This window comes from Rhinoderma darwinii, chromosome 1, assembly GCF_050947455.1.
Source record: "Rhinoderma darwinii isolate aRhiDar2 chromosome 1, aRhiDar2.hap1, whole genome shotgun sequence".
NCBI classification, from domain to species: Eukaryota; Metazoa; Chordata; class Amphibia; order Anura; family Rhinodermatidae; genus Rhinoderma; species Rhinoderma darwinii.
In genome coordinates this window covers 260,490,339-260,518,101 of record NC_134687.1, presented here as the reverse complement: position 1 = coordinate 260,518,101, position 27,763 = coordinate 260,490,339, and the positions used below count along the sequence as shown (strand labels likewise).

The window sequence follows — 27,763 nt, the reverse complement described above, 5'->3', positions numbered from 1 at the left end:
AAGAGTGAGCATAATGTGTACTAAATAGGGAAATAATTTGGGTCCGAACGCACACGCTCGGCCGCTCCCCATCTCGCCAGGTCAGACAACTAACCAGCTATATGGTACAATTTAATACTGGGGAAAGATACACCTCCCTCATCCCTTGGGGATAGAAACGCCAGCTAGCCACCCGAGACCTACCATTATTCCATACAAAAGCGGGGAGTATACTTTCAATACGATGTAGTAGAACGAGTCGGGAGGTATATGGGAGAATGCTGGAGAATATACAGGATTTTAGGCATTAGGGCCATTTTAACTAAACTACTCTTGCAGCTGTAGATAGGAGCAATTGGTTCCATCTGGCAATCTTGGAACGTAAAAAGGAAAATCAAAGGGGTGATATTTAATGCATCGAAACCAAAAACGGATCTGGAAATCTGTATACCAAGATACATAATAGGAGGTTCACCAGAGGAGTGGGGTAGAGATCACCGAGGCAACAGGGGCTGATATATCTAATGGTAAAATATGGGACCTATTAATGGATAAACCAGACATTGAACCAAAACGTGTCATTATAGAAAGGACTATATACAGGGACAGCCCCGAGTCAGCGAGATATAACAGGGTATCATCAGCATACATGCTGACCTTTTCATGTAGAGGGGGAGGTTAAAACCTATAATACGGAGTTCTTGGAGTATTTCAGCGAGAAGTTCAACTGCCAGTACAAATAGAGGGGAAAGAGGGCAACCTCGTCGGGTACCTCTATACAAAAGGGAAAGGGTCCGAAGTCCAGGCATTTACTGCCACCCGTGAGGATGGGGCAGAGTATTAGAACTGAACCCATTTTATAAACTCTGGTCCGAATCCAAATCTTGCTAGTGTTAAAAAATAAAAAAAATAAAAAAATAAGAAATTCCAAAGGCCTTAGGTGCATTCAAGGAAACTATGACCCGGGCACTGACATCCTCATGAGTGGACTGCAAATTAGTGAACAGTCGGCGAAGATTAATGGCTGTGGCTTTGCCAGGCATAAAGCCCGTCTGATCGGGATGTATCAGGGACAGTATTAAGTAGTCTAGCCAAAAGTTTTGCCATGATTTTATAGTCAGTCTGGAGGAGTGAGATGGGGCGGTAAAAAATGCATAATATAGGGTGTTTGCCAGGCTTAGGCAGTACGACTATCGTCGCTTACCGCATTGAACAGGGTAGTTCTCCAGAGTCCAATGCAGCCTGGTAAACATCCCCAAAAAAAAAACAGCATTGGCTCTGTAAAATTCAATAGGCAAACCATCACTACTGGGTGATTTAGACATATGGAAAGATGCCATGGACTCCAGAATCTCCTGTACAGTAATGGGGCCATCTAAATAGCCCCTGTGAGTAGGAGATAGTGAGGGGGGGGGGGGGGCGGTTATCTGCTCTAGATATTCAGCGATTTTTGTGGAGGAGGCAGAAATGTGTGAGGAATATAATGTTTCATAATATGAGCGAAAGGCAGATAGAACTACCTGTGGATCAGAGGACTGGGCACCATCTGAGACCTCAAGCTGTGGTATCACAGTGGGTTACACATCACCCTTGGCTCTACAGGCTAAAAGTTGACCACATTTTTCACCATGTTCATAATATAATTGCTTGGAAAAGAAGGCTTTCTTCTGAGCATTACTATTTAAAAGAGGTGTGGTACAAAACGGACCTTGCAAAGCCGATGATCCCCGGTCAAACCATTGATATACTGAAGTTCAGCCGCCAAAGCATCATTAGCAAGCTGGATTTCGTTATGTGCCAAACCTCTCTTCAAATCATTAATTGCTACAGAAAGTGCCCCATGTGCATATGCCTTGAAGGAGTCCCACACAACTAAAAGGAGAAGCGCTGCCTTCATGGTCAAGAAAAAAAACCTGATGCCACTTTGTCTGGAAATAGTCAGATGGGGGGGGGGGGGAATTTTCAGCCAAAAGGGATTCAATAGCCAGCGATTTTTTTCACTAACAAAGTACAATATGTCACGAGAAAACAATCTCAGAATCGCTTGGATAGGTAAAAGCATTCCAGAGTTACCACAAAGTGACATGTCATATTTGAAAAAATCATCCGTGTCCACGAGAGCCAAAACAGGCTGTGTCCTGAAGGGGTTAAAAGATAGTGTCGCTGTCCCGGTAGTTGAGGAGTTTAGCAATAAACGTGTGTGGCGGAGCTCCTGGAGGTGGAGGTTTGGACAGAATATGATGGGTCCTCTCCTCTGCAAACATAACGGAGAATTTCTCCCTTCCAAAAGAGAGCAGATTTTCCAAGAAGGATTCAAGAGAGGAGCCTTCTGAACCCTCTGGTAAGCCTATAAAGAAAAGGTTACAGCACCCCAGTCTGTTCTCCTGATCGTCCAGGTGCTGATGTAGTCTGGTGAGGCCCTGTTCAAGTACTGACCATTTTCCACCTCCGTCACCCTTTCTCTGGTGTGCTGTGCATCCTGGCTTAGAAGAGAAATATCAACCTTAATCTCCTCAATACACGTGGTGAGGGTGGAACGGCCGCCAGTACCTTCAATGTGTCAGGATTAGAGTACAACAGAGTAGGGACCGGCTGGTCCGAATCCACCAGGGTATTGTCAGCGATTTGTGAGGAAGGCGGCGTAGACGCCAAGGAGTCCGCTATGCGAAACTGGTCCAGGCTGATTTAATTTTGGAGGTGCCATGGCTGGGAGTCAAGTAGCTGTGAGTACAGGTGTATGGAGCGCCGATGCGTAGTTAGACCCCAGGGAGGGGATTCAGCACCCAGACAACGTTAGAGTGTTACATTACAAGAGAGTGAATACGGTGTAGGGACCCAAATGGGTCTTCATCAGGCAGGGGGACCCGTTGGATGAGTCGGCAAAAAACAGTGCATTTGCAGGTGACCCACAAACAGGGTTGGCACGGTATATTGGCAACAGAGCAACGGTCAAGCCAACAGCACAAGAGGAGAAGTACATGTAGGTAAGGCCACAGGATGTATCAGACCATCAAAATCAGTATAACAGGGGTTCAGCAGCACTGTCCCAGTGAGCCCCTAGGCATAAGACAGCAGGGAGCTTCTGGATCACCTGTTGTAGGTGGGGGCCTGCAGGGTTGGAGAGTCCCTCTGCAGAGCTTGTATGCACAGGGGAGGGTGCCTTAGAGGAGAAGGATGTCTGGATGGATCCAAAATTGCGGCCACAACCAGCGTGCGCTGCCGTGTAATGGCCGACGGGACCCTCCCTGAGGCAGGCAAGAAGGACTCACCAAACACACCGACCCCACAATCCTGGGCCGGTAGTTTTAGTGCTGTGGAGGAGCTGTATGGTTCCGGTATGGCCAGAAGTAGCACTGCAATCAATCCAGGCCACGGATGCAGCCCCAGACCAGGCCCAAAAACTCTGGGCATCAGAACACAGGCTGGAAAAGGGGTAATCACCCCAGGAGACAGTCACTGTGCAGGGGGAGCTCTCCCCGTAGAGCCAGGAGAAAACCAGAGGAGAGATGCGACAGCCGCCGTTGCGTGGCTCCTCCGACTACCGGCCGCCACTCGAGCCCGTGGCTTCAGAACAGTCAGTAGGTTGTAACTGCCATAGAGGAGCAAGGACCCCAATATGAGCCTAGAAAGGTGCACAAGCCTCCGCTGGTTAGGGTTCACCTCCTGGATGAGTGCTGAGACCCTGTATACAGGAAGATTGCTGGGGATAATATTTCAGCGATGGGAGCCCAGGCAAAACCGGCCAGCTCCACATCCAAGCCACGCCCCTCAGGGAATCCTCTTATCAGTGGGAGTTGTTCGGAATTTTAAAATAATGTCCATGGTTCTGTGTCAAGCTGTATGCAGAGAGCCAGAAAAGAACTACAGAGACGCTTGGACTAACTTAGAGGCTCTGTCACCACATTATAAGTGGCCTATCTTGTACATAATGTGATCGACGCTGTAATGTAGATTACAGCAGTGTTTTTTTATTTAGAAAAACGAACTATTTTCACCAAGTTATGACCTATTTTAGCTTTATGCTAATGAATTTCTTAATGCCCAACTGGGCGTGTTTTTACTTTTGACCAAGTGGGCGTTGTGGAGAGAAGTGTATGACGCTGACCAATCGGCGTCATACACTTCTCTCCATTCATTTACTCTGCACATAGCGATCCTGCGTTGTTCACTATGTGCAGTCACATACACCCACATGAACGTTGCTGAAGTGTCTTGACAGTAAATAGACATCGCGTCCAACTAGGATGTCCATTCGCTGTAAATGACAGCTTACAGCAAGATTATGCTTGCTGTGCTGTAAATCCCACACAAACGTTACCGAAGTGTCGGGATTGTGAATAGACATCGTGTCCTAATTGGACGCGATGTCTATTTACTGTCAAGACACTTCAGCAACGTTAATGTGGGTGTATGTGACTGCACACAATGAACAACGCAGGATCACTATGTGCAGAGTAAATGAATGGAGAGAATTGTATGACGCCGATTGGTCAACGTCACACACTTCTATCCACAACACCCACTTGGCCAAAAGTAAAAACACGCCCAGTTGGGCATTAACCCCTTAGTGACGACCAATAAGCCTTTTCACGTTGGTCACTAAGGGGCCTTAGGCTAGGCTGACACCTTTTCATGTTAGCCAAGTCTAAGCTGGAGCCGGGGCTCTGCTGTCTGATGACAGCTGGGCTCCTGCTCCAACACCCGCGATCGAAGATTACTTCGATCGCGGCCGTTTAACCTGTTAAATGCCACCGTCAATAGCGACCGCGGCATTTAACTTGTTTACAGAGGGATTGAGCTCCCTCTGTCACCCATCGGCGGCCCACAAATGCAATCGCGGGTCTCCAATGGGGTGTCATGGCAGCCGGGGGCTTGATAAAAGCCCCCAGGTCTGCCCTGGACATATGGCTATTAGGACGCGCCGGAGGCACATCCTAATAGATTGCCTTTCAGATTTACACTGACAAGCAATAATGCTCTGGTATACTCCAGCAACAGCCTTTTTCTGTATAAAATTCAAGCTTTCCCCAGGCAAACGGTGACTGCATGGAGGTTTTGTGAACCTAGTCCAAATGTTTCTGTAGTCCTGTGCTGGCTCTCTGCATCTTAGAAGAGGATTACACAGCATATTGGTTACATCCTGTGATCTAATAGCATTAAGAATCACAGCCAGGAAGCTGTTAGTACAGGCCAGTCAGAAAGGAATGGCTGTGTTAAGGGTAAAATGCACCAAAAAACAAACACATAAAAGCAGTCCCCACTGACCACTGTTTTACTTACTCGCTCTTCTGTCCGAATTGAGTCACCACCCCTCACTCCTACCGGGTCGAAACTTCTGGTTGACCAGGTAGTGTTAAAGGTGTTGTCTGGTTTTAGCAAATTAAATGCTATTTTTTGAATAATTAAATGTTATGCAATTTTCAAATATACTTTTTGTATGAATTCCACAGTTTAAGATTTTTGCCAGTGGTCATTCAGTAGCAACATTCATAGTTTACTTCCGTTGGATAAAATTCTGTCCATGGTCATGTGACACCCAGGTGCTTGAGTAGTCAGAAGACACCGCTCTGATAGTCAAACTGTAACGAGCTGTGTGTCCATCACATTACCATGGACTGACTTTTACTCACTGAAAAAATCTTAAAAATTGTGAGGAAATACAGAACGTATATTAGAAAATTGTTCAAATTCTACAAAAAAAAACAAAAAACATTTGCTGAAACCAGACAACCCCTTTAAAGAGAACCTTTCACCTGCCCATACATGTGCAGCATGTAATAGGCGGGGCTTCACAAACACTGTCTCACTTGAAATTATTTTTCTAACTTCCTCCGTTATTTAAATATCGGTGCTGTTATATTTGGCGCCCGACATGTAAATAAGCCCCTTAACGGTCAGTGATCTCACTGCATGGTAAGGGGGCGTGATCTCACAGGCTGGTGGTTCTGCAGAGAGCACGCTCTCTGTCTGTGTGTGTTCTCGCGGGAGGAAACACAACGCAAGCCGCCCTGACACTGTCCGTGGCTGATTGGACAATGTCAGAGCGAAGAGATCACGCCCTCTTGCCATGTAGTTAGATAGAAATGCCCCATTTACAGTTCAGGGGCTTATTTACATATCGGGCGCCAAATATAACGGCACCGGTCTGTAAATAACGGAGGACGATAGTAAAATACTTTTAAGTGAGACAGTGTTTGTGCAGCCTTGCGCATTACATGCTGCACGTGTATGGGCAGTCGAAAGGTTCTCTTTAAGTAATCCTCTGTCATGAAAACACTGCACACAGAGGAAAATCAAGAGACCAGACTAAAAAGTAGAATACATGGCATGATTAAAAAACAAAAATTATGGATGTGTCACTAACAGTTCGTTATTTTAAAAAAAAATGCAGTGTTTCAAATATATACATATACACACACACACACAAAATATTTATAGACACCTAATTTTTTTGGGGCTTCCAATCGATATGGAAAACACTACCACAGCTTCTTACCTTTTTAAGTGTAGCCACCAGATCAGTGTTCTTCTGTAGCATGCAAGAAGTCACTTGAAGACTCCCTAGCTTTTCAAGAGCATCTAAACATTTCTGTACATCCTATGCCGTAAGAAGAACAAAGCAAGAAGGTGTTAATGGTGGTTATAAAATATAGTCATCTATTGTAAATTCTTCGTTTAGCATTGTTACAATCAACAGGCATAATACCAATTGCAAAAGTCAAACATATTTCATTGCCTAAAAGTTTTAGACAATATTTTTGGGAGATTATTATGAGCTCCCTGTAACTCACAGGACTGTCCACCTTCAGGGCAAATTTGATCTCGCTGTGCAACTTCTGGAGTTCCTCCTCAACACTGGGCTCTGCAGAGAGCACAAGATCCCAGATTAACATATAACTGGCGAACAGCCCTACATGGTTTATTGCGAAACTCAACCATCCTCACCTTTCTGCTCAACTTTTCGGTCACTTATAACCTCATGCTTCTTTGCAGTTTTTTCTCTCTTTGATGGTCTAAAAAGATTAAGGAGGCGGGGGGTGTGGGGGTGAGAACAAAACCAGTCACACAACTTCGTACTAAGATATAAAACTAGGTTTTTCTTCAGAATTTCCTCTAACCTTCTTCCAACTTGTCTGTCACCACGTCTCTCTTTCCGATTGGTCTTTCTCCCAGCAGCTGATGCTTTTGGCTTTTTTATGGTTTTGACCTTTTAAAAGAAAGACATATGACTTCCCATAGCAAGCACTAAAATAACACACATTTAGACAAGACCCCAAAAACGATGATGTAAAATGTTTTCATCATACAACTAATGCCAAACTATAATATCCAATAAAACAAAATTTTAACCTTTTTCTCACGGTCAGAATCGGACATTGTTTGTCGCCTCTCTTTCTTAGCATTTCGAGATGAGGTGTTTGTTTTCTTGCTTGGCTCTTCTTTTTCAGAATCGTAATGGGAATGTAGCCTCTTCACGGGTTTAGAAAGCTGTTCGTCATCACTACTGCTGCTTTTGTGGTCACTATCTGCTTTCTCTTTTTCAGACTTTTCCAACTTTTTTCTGGCGTCCTCCTCTTTTTCCTCCTCTCTTAACCGACGCAATTGATCTTCCTGCTCCTTCCGTCGACGTTCTTCCAATGCCCTCTGTCTCTCCTCATCTTTTTTCTTCCACTCGCTGATCCGATCTGGTGAGCTGTCACTAGCAAAAATAAATAAATAAAAAAATAGACAAATAAGTTAAGAAGCAGTAGGGGGAGTTCACATGGCGTTTTTTGACACGGGAATCATGGCGCAAAACGCGCCAAAAAACATCCAAAAATGCCTCCCATTGATTTCAAAGGGAGGCGGGGTAGTTTTTTTCCTGCGAGCGGAAAACCTGGCTCGTGGGAGAAAGGGACATGCCCTATCTTTGGGCGTTTACGCCTCTGACCTCCCATTGACATCAATGGGAGGGAGAGAAAGCGTATTTCACTGCATTTTATGCCCGCAGCGCTCAATGGCCGCAAAAAACACAGCGAAAATCGGCGTGCAGGCAGAGGAAAATCTGCCTCAAAATTCCAAACGGAATTTTGAGGCAGATTTTCCCCCTGCAAAAAATTCTGTGTGAACTCACCCTAACAAGAAGCAAATGCAAAAGCAAATAGGACTTTAGGGTGTATAAAAAGAAAGATAAACCCGGTGATTCAAAATTTAATATTACCCCTCTATAAATCCCTTATAATACCACATCTTGAACATAGAATTCAGTTTCGGGCTCCACATTGTAGAAAGAATATAGGAGAACTGGAGGGGGTTCAAAGACAAGCGACTAGATTATTAAATGGGATGGGAGGTGTCGCTTACATTGAAAGGCTAGAAAAATTGGGCTTGTTAAGCATGGAAAAAAGATGCCTTAGAGGTGATCTTATTAACATGTATTATCTTATTAACATGTATAAATATATGTATGGTCAATACAAAGAACTTGCACATAATCTGTTCTTTCCAAGGACTCTACAAAAGATTCATTGCGTGTGGAAGAAAGACATTTCAGACATCAATATACGAAATGGTTCTTTACAGTTAGAGTAGTCAAATCAAGGAAAGCCCTACTCCAAGGAGGTAGTAATGGCAAATAATATATCCGCATTTAATAAAAAGGCTAGATGTTTGTATACTGATGGAACGACATTGAGGGTTATAACCAATCTAGTAATGAAAGATGTGTAATGGATTGAGAAATGTTGACCTTGATGGACTGGTGTCTTTTTTTTCAACCTATGTAACAGTGGTCTATGTAAAACAAGGGACTACAGCACAGTAAGCGTAATCTTGTTTGAAATTACAGTTTACAGCGTAATCTCGCAAGATTACACTTTCTATGCTGCAGTGTCGGGATTGTATTAGCGAAGTGTCAGGATTCTGAATACACATCACGTCCTGGCTGGAGGTAATGTATATGCACCGTCAGGACACTGCAGTAACGTTATAGTGTGTTTATGTGGCTGCACATAGTGATATAGCTGATTGGTCAGCGTCATACACTCCTCTGTACAACGCCCACTTGGCCAAAAAGTAAAAACACGCCCAGGTGTTCATTAAGAAACTCATTAGCATAAAGCTAATATAGGTCATAACTCCGTCAAAAATGATCGTTTTTCTAAATAAAACACACTGCTGTCATCTAAATTATAGCGCCGATCACATCATGTACAATATGGGCCACTTATATTGTGGTGACAGAGCCTGTAAGATAAAAGTTACAGTAAATTTTTCCTCACAGGAAAAAGGTTTGTTAGGACTTGGGTTTTTGGAGGATAGCTGCTGCACCACCCAAGAGGTCTCCATACAACTGAGGTAGCTTTTAGGACACCTGAACATTGGCATGAGGATTTGTGGAGTTGGGAGAACGTGTTCTTAACGCCTGTTGGATTAACACTCCAGGCATGTAGAGGTCTCCTTTTAATGAGCATTCATTTTACGGTGCACGTTAAAGAAGTGGTAGAAAGGTTTTAATTTTATTTGTCCGATCGAATAAGCTGTAAAATGATTACTTATTTTCCTAACTAGTGAAATTAGTAATCGGAGAGCAATTCGTATTTCATTAGATTGTTGGTCATGTGTTCATGAGGTCCGAAAAAGTTAAAGCTCCTTAAGCTCCATATCAACCCCTTACAGTCCAAGCCATTATTTTTTTTTCACTCTTCGCTTTCTATGAGCCATAACTTTTTTTTATTTTTCCGTCAATAGATTTCACTACTAAAAACGTAAAACATTTTTTTAACATTATCTATTAGTCCCCAGAGGTGACTTGAACCAGCAATCGTTGGATCGCTGGTACAATACACTGCAATACTATTATATTGAAGTATATTGCCATTTTTACCGGCTCCTGTTAAACCCTGCCACAGGCAGAGTGAAGGCAGTCCCGGGGGCCTTAATTAGGCCCCTGGGCTGCCATGACAACCATCGGCACCCCACGATGGCGCTGTGGGAGGGTGCCAATGATGTCGGGGCCGCCCCCTCTCTATAACGCCTCAGATGCTGCGTCGCGATTGACCGCAGAATTTGAGGGGTTAAACTGCCAGGAACAGCGCGATCGCTGTTCCTGGCACTTAGTGCCGGGTGTCAGCCGTAATACACAGCGGACACCCGCAGCGTATGTAGCGCGCTCAGTGCAGAAGTGCGCTCCATACTTCTCCCCCTGCACCTTGACGTGCACTTCCGTCAAGGTGCGTTAAGGGAACAAACCAAGGCAAAATAACATAATAGAAATATTTTTGCCTACATCCGACTATATTGTACAGTACGCATATCTTAAAGAGGCTCTGTCACCAGATTATAACTTGACTATCTCCTACATAATCTGATTGGCACTGTAATGTAGATAACAGCAGTGGTTTTTATTTTGAAAAACGATCATTTCTGAGCAAGTTATGAGCTAGTTTAGATTTTTGCTAATGAGTTTCTCAATGGACAACTGGGTGTTGTACAGAGGAGTGTATGACGCTGACCAATCAGTGACCAATAAGCGTCATACATTTCTCATTGTTCCAGCCCAGCATGATCCACAGCACAGTGCGATTGTGCAGTGAAAGAAGCTGGGCTGGAACAATGAGACGTGTAGGACACTGATTAGTCACTGATTGGTCAGCGTCATACACTCCTCTGTACAACGCCCAGTTGTCCATTGAGAAACTCATTAGCATAAATCTAAACTAGCTCATAACTTGCTCAGAAATGATAGTTTTTCAAAATAAAAACCACTGCCGTTATCTACATTACAGTGCCAATCAGATTATGTAGGAGATAGAGCATTTATAATCTGGTGACAAAGCCTCTTTAAGGCCTTTTTACACGGGCCAATTATCGGGCAAACAAGCGTTCAGAAAAAATAAATAAAAATACCTCTTTCTAACAGAAGTGTCCCTTTTTAACAGTATTTCTGGAGCTTTTGGTATGAAAATGATTTGTGGGATAATCCCTTTAATCAAAGACCCTTAACCCCTTCCCGTCGTAAACAACTTTCAGATTTTCATTTTCTCCTCCCCACATTCCAGAAGCCATAACGTCTTTATTTTTCCGTCTATCTAGTGCTATGAGGGCTTGATTTTTGCGGGACGAGTTGTAGTTTTTCGTAGCACCATTTATTATGCCGTATAATGTACTAGGAAACGGGACAAAAATTATTTGTGGGGTAGAAAATGAAAAAAAAAACAGCGATTCCTCCATGGTTTTTTGCGCACCATTTTTACGGAATTCACTGGGCAATTAAAACAAACATGTTAACTTTATTCTGTGGGTCAATACGATTACGGAGATACCAAATATATATCGTTTTTTTCTATATTTTACATGTAAAAACGAAAATTTATTCTGCGTCGCCAAATTCCGAGAGCCACAACTTTTTGATTTTTCCGTCGATTAAGTGGTTTGAGGGCTTATTTTTTGCAACATAAGCTGTAGTTTTTAAGAATACCATTTTGGTGTAAATGTGACGGTTTGATCACTTTTTATTTCATTTTTTGTGGGAGATTAGGTGACCAAAAAATAGACATTCTGGCGTTTACAAATTTTTTTTCACGGCGTTCACCGTGCGGCTTAAATAATGATATATTGTAATAGTTCAGACTTTTGCGGACGCAGCGATCTCAATTATGTGTATTTATTAATTTTTTTTACTATGCTCTAGGGGGAAAATGGGAAAAGGGGGGGGTTTTTTTGAACTTTTAATTTATTTTTTTACACCAAAAACAACACTTTATTTAACTAATTTTTACTTTTTTTTTTATTAGTCCCCCTAGGGGACTTCAACCAGCGATCGTTAGATCGCTTGCACGATATACTGCAATACTAATGTATTGCAGTATATCGTGATTCTGACAGGCACCTATTAAGCCCTGCCAGAGGCAAGGCTTAATAGGTGTACAAAGATGGCGGACCTGGGGGCGTTCATTAAGCCCCCAGGCAGCCATAGCAACCATCGCCCCCCCGCGATTGCATTAAGGGGGGTGAAATGAGCTGTTGGAGGGGTCGCCCCCCTTTTTCTGACGATTTAAATGCTGCGGTCAGTATTGACCGCAGCATTTAACGAGTTAAACTAGCGGGATCTCGCTCGAGCGCGATGCCGCTAGTTACTCTGTAGTGTCGGCTATAACATACAGCCGACACCGTCATCATATGAAGCGAGCTCACTGTGTGAGCCTGCTCCATACTTCCCCTACCCGACTTTGGCGTATGGATAAGTCAAATGTCGAGAAGAGGTTAAGGCCCTTTTACACGGGCCAATGAGCGTTCTTATGAACGATCATCCTCGAACATTGCCCTGAAAACTGTAGTTTATCGGCTGATTTGTATAGTTTATGAAGCCAAAAATATATTGTTGTCGGCAACACATCTCCCTGCGTAAACAGGGAGATGTGTTGCCGACATGATAGAAATTTATGGGGACAAACGATCGTAGTAACGAGTGTTCATCCCCATACATTGCCCCTTGTGAAAAGGAGCAAACGAGCAGTCTCGTTGCTCGGCGCTCATTTACACAGCCAACGATAGGACCCTTACCTATCACTGCTAGCACTTTCAGAAGACACAGCTTTAGACTTCCAGGTTTGTGGTTTAGAACCTTTACCAGCTGTAAAACAATGGATAAAAGAGAATTAATTACACTTTAGCTTGAATGTGGTGGCTATCTTTGCAGGAGTTTACTAACATGCCCTTGGTGCCCTTCGAGCCTTCTTAACAGCTTTCTCAGACGAAGAGGACATAGAGTGTTGCTCCACATCACTTTCAGAGTCGGACTTCGCATCAGAATCGGTTTTTATCTGGAAAGAAACACACACATTTGTACACCCAATGAAAAGATTAACAACAGTGGTTAAAGAGGCTCTGTCACCAGATTATAAAATCCCTATCTCCTATTGCATGTGATCGGCGCTGCAATGTAGATAACAGCAAAGTTTTTTTTTGTTTGAAAAACAATAATTTTTGCCCAAGTTATGAGCAATTTTATATTTATGCAAATGAGCTTTTCAATGGACAACTGGGCGTGTTTTCTCGTTTTACCAACTGGGCGTGTATTGTGTTTTTACCAACTGGGAATGTTTACTCGTTTTACCAACTGGGCGTTGTGAATAGAAGTGTATGACGCTGACAAATCAGCGTCATACACTTCTCATCGTTCCCACCCAGCTTCTTTCACTGCAGACACACAGCGTGACGTCACCCATAGGTTCTTCAACCTTGGCGTCGGACAGAGAAGATACATGCGCTCCAGCCGTCCGAGAGGGTAATATGCTCGTCTCTAGGGAGTTTACTATGCTTACCTGCACATGGTGCTGCTGCTGCAGATTCAACTGTACCCTCTGACGCCTGGAGCCGATGTGTCTTCTCTCTTCCGACGCCAAGGTTGAAGGACCTGTGGGTGACATCACGCTGTGTGTGTCTGCCGTAAAAGAAGCTGGGTGGGAACGATGAGGTCACCCACAGGTCCTTCAACCTTAGCGTCGGAAGAGACAAGACACATCGGCTCCAGGCATCAGAGGGTACAGTTGAATCTGCAGCAGCATCACCATGTGCAGGTGAGCATAGTAAACTAGAAACTAGCATATTACCCTCTCGGACGCCTGGAGCCGATGTATCTTCTCTGTCCGACGCCAAGGTTGAAGGACCTGTGGGTGACGTCACGCTGTGTGTCTGTGGTGAAAGAAGCTGGGTAGGAACGATGAGAAGTGTATGACGCGGATTTGTCAGTGTCATACACTTCTATTCACAACACCCAGTTGGTAAAACGAGTAAACACGCCCAGTTGGTAAAAACACAATACACGCCCAGTTGGTAAAACGAGAAAACACGCCCAGTTGTCCATTGAAAAGCTCATTTGCATAAATATAAAATTGCTCATAACTTGGGCAAAAATAATCGTTTAAAAAAAAATAAATAAATAAAAAAAAAATTACTTTGCCGTTATCTACATTGCAGCGCCGTACACATGGAATACGAGATAGGGATTTGATAATCTGGTGACAGAGCCTCTTTAAGGTGCGGTCAGAAATTGCCAACTCTGACCTCGGACTCTCGTCTTGAGCTTGTGGTCTTCAGCTTGCCACGGGGTAGATTTTTCTCTAGCGTGAAATCCTGGGGAAAAAAAAAGTTTATGAAAACAAAACGAGAAATTAATGTGTGAGTGTACAGTTAACATGCACAATTGACCAGTTTCATCAAAAAAACCTGTATTTAAGATTAACAAAGATCTGCATATGACAACCCACAACCTACTGTTTTCACATGGTCAGAAAACGTGGCATGTTGTTACAACAATCATATGTGCATTTTACAGTATAGTACATCATAAAAGTATCACCTTGTCACTGCCAGAATTCTCTGCATCAGATGAAGAAACACTGTCAGGATCCATTTCACTGGATGATTGGGGAGGAGGCTGTAGGGGGAGTTACGTATATATTTATATATTAAAACAAAAACACACACAGCCTACACCCAAAGATAGTCTATAGTCATAAGCCTTTGAGCTGTCCCTTTGTGAGAAAGAACAAAAAAAGCGTAAACTCAGCATTTGCCCATATCCTTCTTATGGAAAATGTGAAAACCACTTTACAATTTTGGGCCACAAAAAATGGATTTTTGTACTCCCCGTAAAATCCCTTTCATGTTGAATTCATTGGGGGGCGCAGCACCATGGGTATAAGCGCTTCACACTAGGAGGCGGACACTAGGTAGGAAAGCCTTGGCTCCCAGTAGGCAGGCCTAACCTTTCCGACAAACACTGGCTTAAATCAGTTTGTGCAGAAGGCGAAGACAAAAAAAACACGCCATGCCCACGATCCGGGGAGAAAAAAAATACGAACCAACAAAAAGGGACAATAAGGTCCCAGGCCTAGAAAACAAAAAGGGGGCAGTATCCGTGTCCTCCAATGAATTCAAGGTAAGAGGGATTTTACTGTGAGTACAAAAATCCAATTTTCTCATTAAAGTTATTAGGGACACAGCACCGTGGGACGTCCTAAAGCAATCTTAGAGGGTGGGAAAATAAGAGAACAGCCATGCGACACGCCTAATGCACAGCTGCCTGCAGCACCTTGCAACCTAGACTTGCATCAGAGGCGGCAAAAGAGTGGATCGGTTAGAACTTTGTGAAGGTGTGCACAAAAACCCATAATAGAAGCTTTGCAAACCTGAGCAACTGAAGCGTGGTGCCCTACCGCCCAGAAGGCACCAATAGCCCTTGTGAATAGAGCAGTGACCCAAAGCCTTTAGCCTTGGACTGAGGTTTCCGAAATTACAGACCGGATCAAATATGCAAGGAGGGCTTTGGACACAGTCAAATCCTTGCCGAGCCCTTCAGGAATAACAAAAAGAGAATCAGAGTGCTGAAACCACTCCGTTGCAGCCAGAGAAATGCTGACTTCTTACCAAATCAAGAGCCTGCTTCCTTGGATGAGGAGTGTCAAATGTAAGGACTACCTCCTCATTGATATTAAAAAGGCAGAGGAGACTTTTGGGAGAAGAGATGAGACAGGACACCACTTTATCCTTATGGATAATTCTAAAAAGAGATTTGCAGGACAGAGCAGACAATTCTGAAACCTGTCTGGCGGACATACCTGCCAAAAGGAAAGGAACTTTTCAGCTAAAAAAATACAGTGAAACTCCCACAAATGTTCAAAAAGGAGGGGGAACAGCATGAGCAAACCCTTGCAGAAAAGTCTTTACCTCCTTTACCAGAGAACGAATAGACCAGCAATTGCAAAAAAGGATAGACAAAGTAGAGACTTGACCCTTACGAGATGATAATCTAAGTCCCTGCTCAAGACTTGATTGCAGGAAGGACAGGACTCTAGGTGAAGAACAAACCATGGGATGGAAATTGCATTCACACCAGTTGAAATAAGCCTTCCACGAACGGTGGTACACCTTGGAAGATTGAGGTTTCCTGGCCTTTTAAACATTGTATGGGTTACTGGCTCAGAGAGACCTCGTGCTCTCAAAACTACGTGGAGTAGTCTGTATTGATCAGCGTAGCAGGCCCTGCAAGGCCAGTCCAGTGCCACCAGAAACACCCTCCTCTTGATCCTCTGGAGGAGTGGAAGGGGAGGAAAGAGAACCAAGGAGTGATCAGGGCATGCGATGGCCCAGGGATTCTGTCCCCTAGCCACATAGGCTGGTACCTCCTGGTTGAGAGAAGACGCAATGAGATCCACGTCTGAAGGGCCCCCCACCAATGGCAAGTCTAAAGGAAGATTTCTGAGTTAAGAGACCATTTCCTCAGATCTGGCTTTTCCCAAAGGAGGACATCTGCAGCCCAATTCTCTATTCCCAGTACTTGGACCGCAGACAGGTCTGGTAACCCAGTGGAAGAGGCCCAGGAAGATGGACTTCAATTCCAACATGATTATTTGTAAGGTTGTCGCCTCTGGTGATCAAAAGACCTGGGCTGTAGAAAGGCCAAAATCCGCTCCCCATCCGGATTGGCTAGCATCCATTGAGATGACCAACCATTGGTGGGGATGGAAGAGCCGGCTCAAAGCCTGACAAACCCCAGACGGTAGCAGAAATCAACCTGTCTACTATGCCGTGAGACTTGTCCCAGTTTATGAGAATCTCCCTATGTAGAGGCCTTGTGTGTAATGGAGCATAGGGAACTACCTCAAAGGTCGATGCCCTCTTGCCCAGCTCACGCATACAGAAGAGGATGCAAGAAAAAGCGTTCTGGCAAAGGAGAGCCACCCTGGCTCGTATGGCCTTAACATTGTCCACCGGAAGATACACCTTGGCTGTCCTTGTGTTGAGAGATTTTCCAATAAAAAAAAAAAAAAAAGAAAAAAGCTCCTTTGTGATGGTCCTTGAAGTCGTGGCAAGACCGAAGGGAAGGGCGACAAAGTCGAAATAAGAACAGTGAAACGGAAGGAACACTGGTGAGCCCTTCTGATAGGCATGCAGAGGTTTGCATTGCGAATGTCGATGGAGGACAGGAATTCTCCTTGTTCCAGCATAGGATAGCAGCCTCTTCAGTACCGATCGCTTGAGCTCCTGAGTCTTTTATGTGACGTACCACAGGGGAAGGACCGGAGGAGCATTAATCTTGGCTGCTATTTGGGACGGCAAGCACGCCACAAATTCAACCATAGTTTAGAAGAGTCTGGAAACATTCGCAGGGCTTGGGAGAAAGAACTTGCCCAGACAGGGGTGGAAGCACATCCTAGGAGGCTCCGTACTGCAGGCACCAAGGTCAAAAGGGCTGGCCACAGGTAAAATTATCTTGACAGTTGCCACAGATTAGTAAATAGCCCGGCACCCCTGGGCCGGCTGCCTGCTGGGTCCTCCCTAGAGAAAGACATGTTACAAAAGGAAAGGGACAGATAATAGTGTCTCAAGTGAACAGCTGGTGGAACCCCACCTAGCATAAAAAAATTCAGTGACTTCTGAAAAGAAAAAAAAAAAAAAAAAAAAAAAAAAAAAAGTTAGCCCAGAGGGAAAGCCTACCGGACCGCAAGGTGCTGTGTACCGCCAGTCAAACCGTAGAGGACATCAAGGAGCGCTTGAATGGTCTGGAGCAACTAAAACGGTGCTGGAACCAGCAGGAGCAATTCTGAGGTGACGAACACTGCAGGAAAGGAGTGTATGTTCCTGAAAGACTGCATTTTGTAGCGACCGTCCAACGCCACAGGTAGCCACCCCCAAGAGAGCCCTATACAGCCAGACCGGCGGACCAAGCTGTCCAATATGCCGGAGAAAGTCATGTGATGCAAGTGGGCGGTACATACGGCCGTGGAATATGAAAATCCTGGAACTAAATTTAAGAGGCCCAGACAGTAACCTCTTACACATACTGGGAATACTGGCACTCAACCTGCGTATGTAGAAGATAGGTTAGACGACTGGCGGTGAGGTAAGCACAGTGTAGAGGACTGGCTAGTCTCCTGGCACCCGCAGGGGGATGACAAGGCTGGCATGCCAGGCTGCCAACCCACCGGCAGCTAAGTAGAAAAGTAGTAAAGAAATAAAACTAAAATTAAAAAAAAGCAGACCTGAGAATCCGCTTATGTCTGCCAATTATGGACACTAGGCTAAAACCAGTGTCTGTGGAAAGGGTATTGCCTGCCTGGGCAAAGAAAAGAGTCTATCCTATCTAGTGTTAGACTCCTACTGGCAAGGGCCTATACCCATGGTGCCGTGTCCCCCAATGATATAAACGAGAAAAATATTGTGAGCATACTTGTATAAGCTATTACAACTAGAAATCAATTTGCCTGTTTTATTGGTGAATAGAATACAATGCGAGAATGGATTAGCGTCTTAGGTCATCAGTTTATGAGAAGCTTATTCAAATGTGACAACCAATATGGCTGCAGACTCATGTTCTCACTTTTCGTAAATCCTTTTTAAAGAAGCAGAGTTGTGAAACGTAGTTACACCCCAGGGAGTCTACAACGCTCATGCTAGTTCAATCAGGAAATAAGTAGCGATGGAAAAAAAATAAATAAAAGGAAGAGACAGACAAACCAACCAACCACTACCCCCCACATTGACATTTTTTTTTATTGGACATCCCCAATATTAGAATCGTGGGGCACCCTACGGTAAGATGTATTGACACAATAAGACTAAAGAATTTGTTTTTGTTATGTGAAAAGAGATACATGCACGATCGAAGATTTCGCTAAGCATAAATACTTACAACTGCAGATTTTGGCTGTTTTTCACTACCTTCCTCTTCACTTGATGTGCCAGAATTCATAGCAGGCGGCAGTTTTTCCTCATCACATTCTTTCTCATTAGGTGCTTCACTATCTGACGAGTTGGTTGACTGCAAAATAATACACATACATAACAGTAAGCAAAACTGAACTGGAAGTATGATCAGCAATTTAAAAGCCAAGTGTAAAGTTACACATCCCTAAAGGAGTTTTTCCATCTTGGACATTTATGTCATATCTCCAAAGAAGTGGGTGGGAGTTACGTTAACTGTGGAGAACGGCAAGCTATTCAGTTTCCAAACAAAGGGAGCTATGTAAATAGCCGAGCTACTCTATCTGTAACTCCCATCCACTTCTTAGGAGTTACGGAAAATACCTCAGCAAGCTTGGCTGTTTCTGTAACTCCCAACCACCTCGTCAGACAGTGGCCGGGGAGCAGTGCGAGCCAACCAAGGTAGGACGGCAGTCAAAGGGCCCCGTTTTAAAGAAAGGTGTGGGTCGCAGAGGCGGGACCTGCATCTCTCAGACATTTATGGCATATCACGGAGATGTGCCGTAAGTGTCCAAGATCGGAAAACCACAAGAAAAACAACATTAAAAAACAAACAAAACAAACACTACTTACTTGAGGAGGAAATCTGTAGTTGCCTTCTGGATTATTTTGAATTTCCCAAAGACCCTCATTAAATCCTTTCCTTTTGTTAGGTTTGCCATATTTATCCTTGTATTTTTCATATGGAAAAAGGTCCTTAGCTCCCAAAAAAGCACTAGGGGTAAAAAAAAAAAAAAAAAAAAAAAAGTCAAAAAAAAAATAATTTCAGCTTTTAGCTTCCAAACTAATATCAGCAGCCTAAGCAGCTTCATAATACATTTTCTTCCTAGAATAGTATCTACTACTAGTACAGAGAAGGAAATAACAAGCGAACCAAAAAGTCTTGTTTCAGAAGGCTGCTGGCCATGTCTCGAAGTCATATTCCAGTTTTATCAACTAAAAGTTATTCTTTTTTAAAGATACACGATTTTCTTATAGGCTTTCTGTATAAAATATATATTTCTATATGTCCACCACCTGACCATAACCGATTTACGTCTGCAGGAAGTAACTGATGAAGGTCCTCCGACAGGCACCAAGCAAAGATATTGAAAACCTTGAATTACAGAAAGTATATAAGTAACTAAGGACATTTTTGGAACTTTTCGCTATACAAAGAATAACATTTGTTTGCTGTAACTGGAAATAACCCTTTAAAGGGAATGCGTCATCAGAAAATAACCTATGGTTTAAATCAAGTTTTAATGTTAAACATGTTTAAAGAGGCTCTGTCACCAGATTCTGAAATCCCTATCTGCTATTGCATGTGATCGGCGCTGCAATGTAGATAACCGTAAAAACCGTTCATTTTTGGCCAAGTTATGAGCTATTTTATATATAAGCAAAGGAGGTTTGAAATGGACAACTGGGCGTTTTTTTTCGTTCTGTCCAACTGGGCGTGTATTGTGTTTTTAACTGGGCGTGTTTACGTGTATGACGCGGACCAATCAGTGACCAGTCAGCGTCATACACTCCTCTACATTTATTTACACAGCAGCGATGTGCAGCCACATAAACAGAGATTAACGTTAATCCAGTGTCCTGATAATGAATACACATGATCATCCAGCCTGGACGTCATGTGTACTCAGAATCCTGACACTTCTGACTCTTTTCTTTGAGATTTCTAGCACGGGAAACGAAATCTTGTGAGATTTCGGAGGTAAACGAGATTTAGTTTCCCTTGCTGCAAATCTCACAGAAAAGATTCAGAAGTGTCCTGATAATGAATACACATGACGTCTAAGCTGGATGATCATGTGTATTCATTATCAGGACACTGCAGTAACGTTAATCTATGTGTATGTGGCTGCACATCGCTGCGGTGTAAATCAATGGAGAAGAGTGTATGATGCCGACTGGTCACTGATTGGTCAGCGTCATACACGTAAACACGCCCAGTTAAAAACACAATACACGCCCAGTTGGACATAACAAAAAAAAAACGCCCAGTTGTCCATTTCAAACCTCATTTGCATATATATATAAAATAGCTCATAACTTGGCCAAAAATGAACGTTTGTAAAAAAAAAAAAAAACGTTACTGTTATCTACATTGCAGCGCCGATCACATGCAATAGGAGATAGGGATTTCAGAATCTGGTGACAGAGCCTCTTTAACTGTTGGGGATTCTCCTCCTACCCCTTCCTGCACAGCGACATGTGCACAGGTCACAGTGCATGCCTTGAAAAGAAGGCAATGGGTCCCCTCCTATGATCCATGTGACTGCTGTAAAGCAGAACTATAAATGCAGTGAATAGAAGCCCAGGCATCGATAGACGCCACAGAAAACCCATCAAAACTCGGTGTGTGAAACCAGCCTATCTTTACCCTCTCCAACTACGTGACAAACCCAATATACACCAGTTTATAGTTAGCAGCATATTTACAAACAATGGTATGCTGGAAAATGCAGACTGTAGCCTCAAAAGGGAAGGAATAGGATTGACAGTACTATTTAAAAATCTGAGCACGGGTGAACAGAGTTACGGGGTACCTAATTTTTCAGGTGATTTTTCAAAATAAGCTGTCATATGTGTGTGTACATGAGGAATAACAGTATTTTCTGGCCATTATAGGACTTGTATAATGTAATTTTTTAGCAGTTTTCCCCTCTGCACTTATGTCTTCTATACACAGCACTCTCAGAGAAGAGGAGGATCCTGCTCTACTATCTCATATATAGAAGCTGCAACAGAAGCATGGGGGAGAGTATACAGCAGTAATGACCTGTGAATCCAGCACTAGGGTGAGATATAACTCTTACCAGCAGGTCTGACTGTCTTTCTGACTGCTCCCCCCTCCATAGAGGTGTATAGGCAGGCAGGAGACACACCCCCCCCCCCCCCCCACTTCTCGCAGTCCGTCTCCTCTGCTCTGTAACTAGAACCAGATTTTGCTTGACAACAGGGGGTGGACAGCAGATTACAGGAAGGGAGACACTTAGTGCCTGTAGCTTCGCACAGAATTTGCATGGATAAAACAACTACATTTTAACAGTTCGGGTAGGTTTACACACAGTGTTTTCAGGTGTTTTTCAGGGAGTAAAACGCTGCGTAATTAAAAGTAGCAGCATGTCACTTCTTGAGCAGTTTTTGGAGCGGTTTTTCATTGTGTCAATAGAAAATCTGCTCAAAAAAAAAATAAAAAAAAAAAAAAAAAAAAAGGGTGACCATACCCTAGGCCACATGCACACGACCGTGCCCGTATTTACAATAATTACAGGCACGGCTGGCTGTCCGCATTTGCGGGCCGTGCTCCCGCTACAAAGTATGGGAGCATGGTCCTATTTTTACGTAGGGTTTCTACGGCACGGATACTTTTCTGTACACGTACGGGAAGGTGTCCGTCGGCCAAAGAAAAAAATGGGTCCGTATTATTCTACGGTCTTGTGCACGGGACCTAAATTAATATAGATCAGGTTTACTATTAGATTATAAATTGTGTGTCCATTTAAACAGAGAATTGCCAGTGAACATAGCTCTACAAACATCTTAAAAGGTGTACAAAACAGTGTAGAATAGGTCTGAGGAAAGCTTCATTATGTCCTTCACATCAAGTTTATTGCACTACGTTTGACATATACGCCGTGAAAAGTTCTTGACATATACAATAAACATAGGTGGTGACGGATGCCCTAACAGTGTTATCCATCACCCTGGACTAGAATAGTATTTGTTAAACAGATAAGTCATAAACCGGGGTCATGAAAGTTCATGACGTACCCATTAAACAGATACTATCATAGTCTACAGGTGGTTGACGAATGCCACTACTAGGCATCAATGTACCTTTTCGATCATCATAGACTATAATGATATCCATTTAACATATGTACGTCATGAAAAGCTATGAAAAAGTCCATGACGTATGTTATACATCACTCATGGGATCCCATGTTAATAGAATAAAGAGAAACGTATACATTTTACCCCACTGTAAGCAGAGGTGGGGGGTATAAATAAATAAAAACACCCCACAAAAAAAAAATAAAAAAATAAAAAAAAAAAAATGGTGGAATTGCTTTTTTTTCTCCCACCGTAATAATTAAAGAGGCTCTGTCACCACATTATAAGTGGCCTATATTGTACATAATGTGATCGGCGCTGTAATGTAGATTACAGCAGTGTTTTTATTTAGAAAAACGATCATTTTCTACGGAGTTATGACCTAAATTAGCTTTATGCTAAGGAGTTTTTTAATGGACAACTGAGCGTGTTTTACTATATGACCAAGTGGGCGTTGTGGAGAGGAGTGTATGACGCTGACTAATCAGTGATCAATCAGCGTCATACACTTCTCCCCATTCATTTACACAGCATATAGTGATCTTATTACATCACTATGTGCAGCCACAAACACTATAACGTTACTGAAGTGTCCTGACAGTGAATATACATTACCTCCAGCCAGGACGTGATGTCTATACAGAATCCTGACACTTCTGTAGTGTCTGTGTGATATTTACAGCAAGGCAAGCGTAATCTCGCGAAATTACGATGTAAACTGTAATTTAAAATGAGATTACGCTTGCCTTGCTGTAAATATCACAGAGACGCTACAGAAGTGTCAGGATTCTGTATAGACATCACGTCCTGGCTGGAGATAATGTATATTCACCGTCAGGACACTGCAGTAACGTTATAGTGTGTTTATGTGGCTGCACATAGTGTTCTTACTAGATCACTATCTGCTGTGTAAATGAATGGGGAGAAGTGTATGACGCTGATTGGTCAGTGTCATACACTTCTCTTCACAACGCCCACTTGGTCAAAAATAAAACACGCCCAGTTGTCCATCAAGAAACTCATTAGAATAAAGCGAATATAGGTCATAACTCCGTTAAAAATTTATTGTTTTTCTAAATAAAAAACACTGCTGTAATCTACATTAAGCGCCGACCATATTATGTAGAAGATAGGCCACTTATAATGTGGTGACAGAGCCTCTTTAACAAAAGCTAGCCAATAAATTATATGTACCCCAAAATGGCGCAGCTGAAAAACCAAGAAACAAGCTCTCATACAGTTATATTGCCAAAAAAATATAAAATTATGGCTCTTGGATAAGGAAGAAAACTTTTTTTTTTTGCCTTAAAACAAGTCCTATGGAAGGCTAGAGAGGAGTCTGCTATTCTATGGAAGTTATGGAAACAGCGGAGCAAGAGCTGCTCTGCTGTATCCCGAAGTCCCATAGAACAGAGAGCCGTGCACATGCAACCTCACGGGGCCTAACGGGGGACGGATGGCCCAGGTTCTTGAAGCAGGTGCAGGTCAAAGAGCTGAAACCTACATCTATCAGACAATTCTAGCAAATCCTGTGGATATGCCATAAATGTCTAAGTTGGGAATACTCCTTTTCGGGGTTAACAGTAGCCCATGCACCTAACTAGGCAACGTTCTTGACAAGCACAACAACTAATCCAATAAGGCCAAGACAATGGATACTAGATATTGAAGATTAACCCCTTTAGGACACAGCCTGTTTTGGCCTTGTGGAATCTGATGATTTTTTTCAAATCTGACATGTGTCACTTTATGTGGTAACTGAAATGCTTTAACCTATCCAAGTGACTGAGATTGTTTTCGCGTGACATATTGTACTTTAGGTCAGTGAAAAAATTTGATGGTCGTTGGTCGATAAATTCAATGTTTATTTTTGAAAAACTTTAAAATGTTAGAGAAAATTTGCATTTTTCTACATTTAAATGTATCTACTCATAAAACAGATAGTAATACCACACAAAATAGTTACTAGTTAACATTTCCCATATGTCCACTTTATGTTTGCATATAGTTTTTTTCACGACCATTTATTTTTTCTAGGATGTTACAAGGCTTAGAACTTTAACAGCAATTTCTCACATTGTAAGAAAATTTCAAAAGGCTATTTTTACAGGGGCCAGTTCAGTTCTGAAGTGGCTTTGAGGGCCTTCTATATTAGAAAGTCCCCATAAATCACCCCATTTTGAAAACTGTACCCCACAAAGTATTCAAAACAGCACTCGGACAGTATTTTAACCCTTTAGGCGTTTCACAGGAATTAAAGCAAAGTAGAGGTGAAATTTACAAAATTATATTATTTTTTTTGCTGAAATTCATTTGTAATACATTTTGTGCTGTACCACAGTTGGTTTTACCTGAGAATCCCAACTCAATATTTATTGCCCAGATTCTGTCGTTTTTAGTAATGTGGTCCTAGTGTCCTAATGGACTGAAGCACCGGCCTCAGAAGCAAAGGAGCAACTAGAGGATTTTGGGGCTTCCTTTTTTTAGGATATATGTTAGGCACCATGTCAGGATTGAAGTGGTCTTGTGGTGCCTAAACAGTCGAAACCCCCCAAAAGTGACCCAATTTGGAAATACCCCTCAAGGCGTTTGTCTAGGGCTATAGTCAGCATTTTGACGACACAGTTTGTTTTTTTGCAGAATTTAGTGGAATTAGTCTGAAGATGAAAAATCACCTTTTTTTTCTGCTAAAACATACAATTTTTTTTAATTTGTACAAGAAATAAAAGGAGATGAATCAACCCAACATTTGTAAAGCAATTTCTCCCAATTACAGCAATACCCCATATGTGGTAATAAACTGATGTTTGGACCCACAGCAGGGCTCAGAAGAGAAGGAGCGCATTTTGGATTTTGAAGTAGATTTTGCTGGAATGGTTTTCGGTGCCATGTCTCGTTTGCAACGCCCTGGAGGGACTAAAACAGTGGAAACATCCCCTAAAGTGACCCCATTTTGGAAACTACACCCATCAAGGAATTTTTCTAGGGGTATAGTTAGCATTTTCACCCAACAGATTTTTTTGTAGAATTTAGGGGAATTAGGCCGTGAAAAATAATATCAACAACATTTTTGTCCACTGAAATGTTGCATTCTTTAATTTTCACAAGGGATAAGAGAGAAAAAGCACCCCAACATTTGCAAAGCAATTTCTCCCGAGTACGTCAATACCATATGTGGTCATAAATGTTTTTTTATTAGAAATTAATTAACCCTTTCAGGACTGATCTTTTTTGCTTTTTCATTTTCGTTTTTCACTCCTCACCTTCCAATAGACATAACTTTTTTATTTTCCCGTCAATCGAGTGGTTTGAGGGCTTATTTTTTTGAGGGAGGAGTTGTAGTTTCTATTGACACCATTTAAAGTGCCATAAAATGTACTGGGAAACTGAACAAAAATTATTTGCGGGCTGAAACTGGAAAAAACTGATTCCTTCATGGTTTTGTTTTTACATCTTTCACCGTGCGGTAAAAACGACAACTTGGTTTTATTATGCATCTCAATAAGATTACGGTGGTACCAAATTTATATAGGTTTTTTTTATATTTTACTAATTTTACAAAGAATAGACTATTTAAAAAAAAAAAAATGGTTTTGGATCATCACATTCTGAGAGGCATAACTTTTTTGGTCGATTGAGCGGTATGGGGGCTTATTTTTGGCAGGACGAGCTGTAACTTATGGGTACATTATTTTATGATACATACAACTTCTTGATCACTTTTTAAAAATTACGTTTTAGTTTATTCTGCAAGTCGGTACGATTACGCGAATACCATATGTATATAGTTTTGCAGCGTTTGCACAATAAAAATCTAATTTTTATAAAATTATTTATTTTTTGTGTCACCATTATCTGAGAGCCATAACTTTTTTTATTTTTTAGTCAAAAAAAGCTGTGTAAGGCCTCATGCACACGACCGTAAAAACTCCCGTTATTACGGGTCGTAATTACGACCCGTAATAACGGGCTCATAGACTTCTATTGGCGACGGGTGCCTTCCCGTTTTCTCACGGGAAGGTGCCCGTGCCGTTGAAAAAGATAGAACATGTCCTATTTCAGGCCGTAATAACGGCTAGGGCAGCCCATAGAAGTCTATGGAGCTCCCGTAATGACGGGTGGCTACATGTGTGCACCCGTCATTACGGCAGCGTTGCTAAGCGACGTCAGTAAATAGTCACTGTCCAGGGAGCTGAAAGAGTTAACTGATCGGCAGTAACTCTTTCAGCACCCTGGACAGTGACTACCGATCAGTATAAACCTGTAAAAAATAAAAGACGTTCATACTTACCGAGAACTTCCTGCTTCCTCCAGACCTGTCTCCCGCCCGTTGCCTTGGTGACGCGTCCCTCTCGACATCCGGCCCGACGTCCTGGATGACGTTTCAGGCCATGTGAACGCTGCAGCCAATCACAGGTCAATCACAGGCTGCAGCGGTCACATGGACTGCCGCGTCATCCAGGGATGTCGGGCTGGATGTGAAGAGAGGGACGCGTCACCAAGACAACGGCCGGGTAAGTATGAATTTCTTTAACTTTTATTACAGAAAAGGCTGTCCCTTCTCTCTATCCTGCACTGATAGAGAGAAGGGGCTGCCGATTAGTGCAGTGCTATTTTGCCGCCAAAAACGTGCCCGTAAATACGGGTGGAATACGGGTGACACCGGACCCATATTTACGGGCACGGGTTCGTAAATACTGGTGCAAAACGGGTCGAATACGTGTGACACCGGACCCGTATTTACGCCAGTATTTACGGGTGGGAAAAATACGGTCGTGTGCATGAGGCCTTGTTTTTTTTGCGGGACGAGTGTTCGTTTTTATTGGTACTATTTTAGGGTACATGCGACTTTTTGATCACTTTTTATTCTATATCCTGTGAGGGGTGGTGACCAAAAAAATAGCGATGCTGGCAGTTTTTCATTTATTTTGCTTGCGGTGTTCACCGGGTAGAAAAAAATAACATAGTTTGGGTCGTTACGAACGCGGTGATACCAAATCTGTGTATTTTTTATTTTTTTTAACGTTTTCATTTTAACCCCATATTAAAAAACAACTTTTAGAACACAAACATTTTTTTTTACACCTTTATTCTTTTACCTGCAGCGCTGATTGCGGCTAGAATATATTACACTACCTAGTAGTGTAATGTATTCCAACTGTCCGTGTGACGTCACAGTCACTCAGACAGTAAGCCTCATAGGCTTCCA

The 27,763-nt window shown here is 42.7% G+C and overlaps 1 protein-coding gene across 1 annotated transcript in view; it reads right to left on the bottom strand.

Moving 5' to 3' along the window:
- Positions 1-27,763, bottom strand: part of HDGFL2 (HDGF like 2) — a 114,253-nt gene that overhangs the window by 64,609 nt on the left and 21,881 nt on the right. The window contains exons 3-13 of the mRNA XM_075863724.1: positions 19,300-19,441; positions 18,656-18,784; positions 14,321-14,398; positions 14,026-14,094; positions 12,671-12,782; positions 12,523-12,592; positions 7,330-7,678; positions 7,098-7,186; positions 6,925-6,992; positions 6,771-6,841; positions 6,476-6,577 (exon numbers count right to left, since the gene is read on the bottom strand). Of these exons, the coding sequence (XP_075719839.1) occupies positions 6,476-6,577; positions 6,771-6,841; positions 6,925-6,992; positions 7,098-7,186; positions 7,330-7,678; positions 12,523-12,592; positions 12,671-12,782; positions 14,026-14,094; positions 14,321-14,398; positions 18,656-18,784; positions 19,300-19,441 (1,279 nt within the window). The remainder of the gene's footprint in view (positions 1-6,475; positions 6,578-6,770; positions 6,842-6,924; positions 6,993-7,097; positions 7,187-7,329; positions 7,679-12,522; positions 12,593-12,670; positions 12,783-14,025; positions 14,095-14,320; positions 14,399-18,655; positions 18,785-19,299; positions 19,442-27,763) is intronic.